The 8255-nt window shown below is 42.3% G+C and overlaps 1 protein-coding gene across 1 annotated transcript in view; it reads left to right on the top strand.

Annotated features, from left to right (window-relative positions):
* Nucleotides 1–7395, top strand: part of si:ch211-107n13.1 (uncharacterized protein LOC798535 homolog) — a 22834-nt gene extending 15439 nt beyond the window's left edge. Inside the window, exon 2 of the mRNA XM_024268396.2 lies at nucleotides 2077–7395. Coding sequence (XP_024124164.1) covers nucleotides 2640–3932 — 1293 coding nt within the window. The 5' untranslated portion in view covers nucleotides 2077–2639 and the 3' untranslated portion in view covers nucleotides 3933–7395. The remainder of the gene's footprint in view (nucleotides 1–2076) is intronic.
* The last annotated feature ends 860 nt before the right edge of the window (nucleotides 7396–8255 follow it).

The raw sequence follows: 8255 nt of genomic DNA, 5'->3' as shown, positions 1-8255 counted from the left end.
TGAAGGAAAAGCTAAAATAGCCTTTGATAACATTTGATGCTGACCGCTGGGAACAATCCGCACAACAACACAACAACTTCCTGTTGTCTATGCAGCACAATGAACATTTTTCATACCAGACAGGGCATGAACCACCTGTGTTCCTTCTTCTTTTATTTTTTAATCTACTTCCTGTGTTGACTGTTTAGTATCAGCAGAAAAAAAGCGTTAATCTACCTCGTTAATCTACGAGGCCTCCAACACTCTCGGGTACCGGACTGAAGTCTTAGTAAAAAGAGTCCAAAATTAATTTTATGCCCATTATTATTTAACTCCTTTTTTTAAAAGTTACTGAAATGGCATTAGGCTGATATTGTGAAAGTGTTTCCTCCTCCCCCGTCTCTCTGCAGCAACGGAATATTCCAGTCAACAGCAAACTAGCAAGCAGATAATTCAGTTTTTATGTTTTTATTCTGACTTTGCAGTGCCTCAACTGCTTTCATAAGAATTATAGCCTACTAAGAAATAAATATGTGTACACTAAACTTATACATTTATACATTAGATCCTAAACATTTGATTTTATTCTCAGAATTGTGCGCATTTCCTGTTCAATTTCCGAGGATTTCAGCTTTTAGATGCTTATAAAAAATTTTTTGACATTGATTCTGTCTACTAGTGGACCAAAGAAGAAGTTAGTTGACGTCTTAACTTAAAAAAAAATCCACTACAGATGGGAAAATTTTACTAGGTCTGAATATTGCCGATGATTTCTAGAATCATTTCAATATGTTTTTTTTTTGTTTATTTTTTCAAGATTCTCTAGATCCATTCAGTTTGATCTTTACCTTACACAATTTACACATTTAGACACATTTGTTTGTAAATACATTAGTAATCTATTTATGTTGTTAATATTTTTATATTAATCTGATACAGTTCACATACTGCATAATTTATTAGTGAAATAATAATGACATTGTTAATAGCATACCAGCAATAAGCTCCATTAACTGTTCTGTCTCTCCTGGACGGTGTTTCAGTTTGGCCACCAGGTGGCGATCGCATTATATCAATACACCTTATTCCAGAAGAAGAAGAAAGTATGAGCAAAAAACTGTTTTAGACCGCATATGGTTACTTTAAAAAAGTTTTTCTTAAAACAGTTTAGAAATTTGTCAGCAATGTATGTTTAGGTCGACTGAGCTTTAGCATTAGCTGTCCTATGGGAAATCCCATTATACGTTAGCATCAAGCTACCAATCTTTAGCTTTTTGCGTTTGGTCGATCTCTACTTTTATGGATCAATTATCAATCTATTCTGTTTAGATCGATTCAGATCGATGAATCGATTTTATCAACGCAGCCCTACATTTTTCTTTTTGCCTGAGGCCCACAACCTTCCACCACTGTTCCAACGGCACATGCAGCCCTCTGTCATTTACAGCGCTGTGCCTTTTTCACTGGTGCTGACACGCTCGGCCAAAATTAGAGCAGAGACACAAATACCCACGATCGCATGTGCACACAAACGCATGAACATGGCTGCAAGACTGCTGCAGTTAAGCTCATTGCAAGCTTGCAACATTTCTGAGTTTATTGCTTCCTGCAGTTTAAAGCTCACAGATTAACAAATTTCTGTGGAGAAAACAAATTTTGCTGCAGAAATACAACAAAAATTAAAACTACTTATTAAATTTTAAAACCTCGTTTTTGGCTAATGACGCGGAAGGTTGCTGCTGTAAACAAAGCTGAACCAACATCTGGCCTGGGAGAATATGATAATGAGTCTGGTTGTGTTCCTGTGCAGAGAGGATGGTGTGGGGCTATCCCAGTGTCAGATTATTTTCACCACTTCTGTAGAGACTTACGAAACATGTTTTTGTCATTTATGTATTTAAAGTGGTAAGGCTAATTAAATCCTCCATTGTGCGAGCTTTTCCAAGCACGCCGCTCCCTCTGGCTTTCAGTGAGCACAGTCTGAGCCAAGCTGGAGGGAACACTGCCTTTCCTGCCATCTGGTCTCCGCTGTCTGCCCCGGAGAGAGCACTACATCAAACTAAAACATGTCTCTCTCTCTCTCTGCCTCTTCCCAAGGGTCTGCACAGGTGAGGACGAGATCCACCTCTCTGCCATCTGTCCTTCAACGGATCGAGTGCCTTGGTGCCGGCCACCCTCAGGTCAACTCATCTGCAACAAGAGCGGAACAATAAGTCTGGACCCGACGTACCTTGGAAGGCCAGCACAAAGCAAATATTTGAGCCCATTATATCTGATTTCCCCAGGCAGTCGCCACTGAAGAGCAGGAAAAGTGGGGGAGGAAGAAGTTACCCTTTCAGAGTGCACCCTGCTAGCTATTTTTGCCACGCTGTGGGCAGGGAGCATCTCATTTGGCTTACAAAAAGACATTCCCTCAAAAAATCCTGAATAAACAGCGGATAGGGATATCAGACGCTTAACTATCTTTAGAAAACATCCAAACAAACGTGGAGTCTGTGGTCTCCTTGACTTGTCTAAGACTCGTCGAGAATGATTCCAGAGCTATGAGAGCAGCGGGGTGGGCTGACTCCGCCGTCTGATCTTCTCCTCAGCCAGCAAGGGAATCGGGACTTAGTTTAGGAGCTGGCGTTTGGATGCCTCTCCCAGCGTGCTGAAGTAACATGAAACCCCTCACGCCGATCGGATCCCCGTCTCCCCTGAGGCTCCTCAACAAGGGTCCGGACTACCTGCGCAGGCAGATCGACGGTGGAGGTCACGGGCGCTCCGTCAGCGCGGTGGAAAGGCTGGAAGCAGACAAAGCCAAGTATGTCAAGAGCCAGCAGGTGATCAACAACAAGCAAGAGCCCGCGCTCGTGCCCTGCGCCACGCCACCGCCACAGACCCGCCGAGCTTTCTCCACACCCGGCAGCCTGACCCCCCATCTGCCCCCGCGGCGTTTATCCAACACCCCCTTCTCCGTTTCATCTGGATCTTTCCTCTCAAGAGATGAAAATGAAAACGATGACTCCAGAAAGGAGAACAGACGGACTTCAGTTGACATTGAGGCGCGCAACAGGAGCAACGTGAACAATGTGACGCCGCCGGGTCCCCGTACACCCGGAACGAACATCTTGGTGGCCCCGCACAGCGCCCCGGTGCTCAGGAAGAGCACGGGCAAGCGCATGTTGAGGCCGGACTCTCTGGTCATCTATCGGCAGAAGAAGGAGTGCAAAAGCCCCAGCGGGGCGGTGGGCGCAGAAAACAACAACATGGAGATGAAGGGACAGAGCTTTGTCCGACGCCTCTTCCAGGGCTCCATGAGGGAAAAGAGTGGTGGTGGGGAGGGCAGAATCCAGAAGATGGTGATTGGTGAGGAGAAAGCGCCGTCTCGGGACGGCGACTCTCGCATGTCTTGGACCAACGACAAAGATGCTCCAGACGGCGCAGGAAGCCGTAAAACCGGCCAAGAACGAAGCCCCGCCAGCCCCAGATCCAGACTCGAAAACACAAACAGTGACGGAGTAAACAATGCTGTTACCAACGGCAACGATGACGACAATGACCCCTGGAAGCGTGTGTCCCCACCCCCTTCAAGAAGATTCTTCGGGGAGCTGCAGCGCTCCAAGTCAGACTTGCTCCTGCACTGCTCGGTCTCAGAGCAGGAGCACTTCTTCGACTTCTGCGGCTTGGACTTGGACATGATAGAGCGTCTGGGTCGACAGAACTTTCTCTCCGGCGCCAGCTCCATGGACACGCTCTCTCTGGCTCTCCGCAGCGTGAGCGGAGATGGCGGCGGCGGCGCTTCCGAGCCCAGCGAGTTCTCCCGCCATTCAGGAGACGGGCTGTTCCAGGAGGAGCTGGCAGAGCAGCTTCCCACCGGCGTGTCCATCATCGAGAGGAACGCCCGGGTCATCAAGTGGCTTTACGGCTGTAAAAACGCCGCTCAGGAAGGACCCAAAGAGTCCACCGTTTAAAGTGTGGACACGGATCTGGAGTGTTGAGTCTTCTATTTTTACAAATAAACCAGTAGATAAGCACATGTTTGTCAGGGCGGGGGAGGTGTTTCAGCTGATTCAGGAGTAATAGAAGAACTGTTGCAGTATTTCACCACAAACTCAGTAAAGTGACCAAATCCTTACAGAATTTCACAGTATTTTTATGAACATTTTAGGATTTTAAAGGGGGCATTGCTATGTATTTATAATTTCCTTTTTTCACACACTGTATACATTGTAAGTTAAAGAAAAAAAATTCTGATAAACAATTAGCACAAATTTAAATCCTAAAATTAGGAAGTAAATTAAAACACTTCTCCCTCTCAAGTCGTCACGTATTGGCGTTTGGTTAAGGACCTCTCCATGACACTTTTTGATGGTTTGAGTGTGCCCAACTTGTCGATTTTTGACGTGCTGACTGTTCCCATTTTGAAACATTTGATTTGATTTATTAAAACAAAAAAAGACGTAAACAAATGCAAAAAAAATCAATGCAATCACCTTTTATAAAAGAAAAGTCACATACCAAATTCAATAAATACATGTTTGAATAGGAGATAGGCAGAAGCAAAGGCATATTTAAGTCTATCCCTCTGTCTTTTTTCCAGTAACTCAAATAATTCACAATATATAAATATAATCAAAGCAAAATAATATTCCAGTAACTTTACATTTTTCCACAATTACCATTTCAATCAAAAATAGTTTAAGTCATAATTTTTGTTCTTCCATCTTATATTTGGACAACCCATTAAACCATGGGTCCCCGACCTCCATGTCCCGGTACAGAACCGGTCCTGTACCAGGACATGGAGCGCACTGGTACACTAACCCAATACCGATACCCTAACCCAGATGCAATACCAGACCCAAACCAGTGCTAGATGCTGTTGGGCACTGTACAGAGCACAAACTGGAACCGGGTCAGGGTACCAGTACTGGACGCATCCCAAAGACCAGCCCACGTCTGGTACCGCATCTGTCACTTTTTGTCCCCAACTCGGGACACGGTACTGGACATGAACGGGTACCAGGTTATGGTACCGGAACTGGATGTATCTCGAGGATCAGTACCGCATTCTGTACCACGTTCCGCGGTTTTACAAACAACCAGCACGCTAAAAAAAACGAGTTGGGGACACTTAAAAAAGTGATGCCGAGTGAGTCTTTAGCCAAATGTCAGTATTTGACGACTTGAAAATTAAAAAAATAAATAACAGCAAACATTTTTAGATTTCCCATGAATAAATGAAGCTTTTTATTTCCAAAACTATTTTCACATTCATTAAATGGAGCTGGATTCTTGACCTGCTGTTATTGCTGCAGTTTATTCTAAAAAACGCAGTAAAATGTACTTTAATGTACAGAAATCTCATTGTAAAGTAATAATAAACAACTGGAAGCAGCTTTTTTTTCCCAGGAATTTTACAATAGAACTCTTAAAGTGAACTTAGTTTGGCCTCATTATGCAAATCTGCAGCCTTGAGGTTTTTTTTTTAAGATTGCAAAAATGAGTATCAGTGCAGTCTGCATATAGGATTAGCGTTCAGTGGCATCCACTCTGACACTACTGCTTTTTCAATTCAGTGAATAGCAACTGATAATAGTGATACTTGGTCACATCCCTATCTCGTATTTGTAGATCCTATAAAACTGTGTAAGCATTAAGTATTCACATTTCCAGAACAGAAAAATGTTTTTGTATTTGTGTATGTTGGACAGATTCACACCACTTTTTTAATTTTGCTTGAATTGATAGAACTGAACTGGATTCATAGCTGAGATGCGTACAGCATCGCCCTTGATGAGTAATTTAAAATGAGAAAAACCACTATTTTTAAAAAACTGGAAAACTGACGTGTGTGTGAAGTGAACAAAGAGTACCTCATTTGCATTTGTCCCAGTTTAGTTTGTATGTTTTCTTGTTTTTTTAACTCCTAAAACGCAGGCGTTGGATCATACATGTGAGGCGGCGCCCCTGTGGGGCTGTTAGTGCACTGAACTGGAGATTATATTTGAAAATTTTACTTTCCAGAGCTTTAAATCAGCCGATGCTTTAAACGGGAGAGGATTCATCCTTTGTTTTCACCTGTAGGTCAGTGTTTAACAGCTATGATTAAAATTAAAACATTAATGATGGTAAATCTTGTCATCTTACTTATTTGGTTTCATTTTAAAGCTGATGTTTTAAGATTCCCTTTCACCATCTGGCGGTTTCCAGATGTTTACTCTCCCCAGTTTGCTCATCAAAACTGCAGGGGGGGGCGAGGCTGATAACCACTGATCTTACCTCACTTCATCCATTTCTCCACCAAAGGTCGTTTCCATGTCTCGACTGAAAGGATGCTGATAAAACGTGTGCAGGCCTGAGATATGTGGAGGCTTTTTGACTTTTTCTGTTGCATGTTTACAAGTTTAACTTTTATTTTCTGTACACAACAAAGACATTTCTGCTTTCCAAAAGAGTTTGTGTATATGGTCAGCAAATAAACACATTTATGGAGAAATTATGTGTCTGTGGATCTTTTGGGTGGGGCATCTGGACTCACACCACATCAGTTTTCATATTATCTCAAACACATTACTCATGTTAGCATTCCCCACATAGCATGTTCTTGGGAGCTGCAGCAGGTTGTGTTGGTGGACAAAGGAGGCCTCTGTGTGGCCTCGTGTCTGCAGAGTCTGGAGACGTTCCTCCGCCTCGTCTGAACTTTTAGCATGAGCCAGCATTTGTTTTCACTTGTTCCAGCTCACAGCGGAGAGGAAAATGCTTTGCTGGCAAATTAATGGCAGAAAACTCCCAGGTAAAGAAGAGGACCCACTAAAAGCGTGGAAACAAACTGTGATGAGGCTCTTTGAACTGCGTAAGCCTGTCTTTGCCTCCTTAGGTTCACATTTCTAGCATTATTTTTAGGAGATTGTGCATTTAAGATAACCTGTCTTTTTTTCTTCCTCCTCATCCCGTTCTCATAGCAGAAGAAAACAATACCCCCCCGTGTCTCAGTCAGTCCCTCTGACCGGACGGCCTGCTGTGACATCCTGTTTTGGGTTCACGGGACCAGGTTTTAAACATATGGTCATGTTTTGGGTTTGGCTTCTCTTCCACAGTCTGCCTGGGAATAAACAGACAACAGCTGGCAGAGAACAGTCCCGCTCTGTTTACGAGAGAACTGTCAGGGTCCAGGTCTGACTGATGCCGAGCAACGCAGCGATCGCAAGGTTGAGAAACTTGAGCTGGCGTACCTGTTTGAAAGAACGCGTCAGGCCGTTTGAAAGGAGGATGATGGACTGACAGGAAGACACCCATCACGGCTTTGGTGGAGCAGATGTGGGATCTCACCTGCAGATGAAACCACACAGGAGGCTGAGGGGCTTTTACAGCATTGTCCCTGAGCCAATCCTGCTGAACTATGTTTGAACTGAACGTTTTAGAGATTTCACTGAAGAAAAGGTGCTTTCAAAAGATTTCAATAAAAATAGAAAAAATAACCTCAAGAGAATCGTATAAATAAAACAAAGGTTAAAGTCTTACTTGAATTTTACTGAGGGGTTTACAACACAACTCTGAAATTAATTTGCTTCATGTATTTTTAAATTATTACCTCAAGTAACTTCTGTTGTGTTGAGCTTCAATTTCGATCCAGACATATTTTCTTCAAGAACATGCAAAAATACATCTAGATTTTTGTTAGCAACAGAACTTTAATCCAAACATCTTTAATCCAAACTTTAATCCAAAATCCATTGTTTAGAACACAAACAACCAACAAAATAAATCAATAGAAATTACCTTCATCTTCCAGAAGTATTAGAAAGCTAAATCAGAGAAAAGTTTGTGTGTCTGGACTGGAAATGTTTGTTTATTTCGGTTTTTTTGCAACCATACTGGACAGATGAGCATATTCTAACATGATTGGGAGAGGATTTGTCTGAAATCCAATAATGATTTTAAGTTTGTCTCTACTTATTCCTTTATAAAGTGTTTTTTACACAACCGGGTCAAAACCGACAACAGAAAAGGACACAAATTCAACCAGAGCATTTTAAAATAAAATAAAAATCTAATTAATAGAATTATTTTGAAATTGAGGTTCGTGACAAAGTCAAAAAGCTTTGATGGAATGAATTAATATTAAATAATTATTTGATTAAGTTAAAAACTGAAGCGGGTCGGTGCCGACACATTTGTGAATATTTCTTTATTCAAATCGTTGCTATTTATAAGCAGACAAATAAAATGTCATTTAAAAAATATCGTATTAGTGATGTAGAAAATTAGAAGGGCGGAGCCACAAGCTGCCT

This window comes from Oryzias melastigma, linkage group LG16 (genome assembly GCF_002922805.2).
Source record: "Oryzias melastigma strain HK-1 linkage group LG16, ASM292280v2, whole genome shotgun sequence".
NCBI lineage: Eukaryota > Metazoa > Chordata > Actinopteri > Beloniformes > Adrianichthyidae > Oryzias > Oryzias melastigma.
This window is presented reverse-complemented; position numbering and strand designations above follow the sequence as displayed.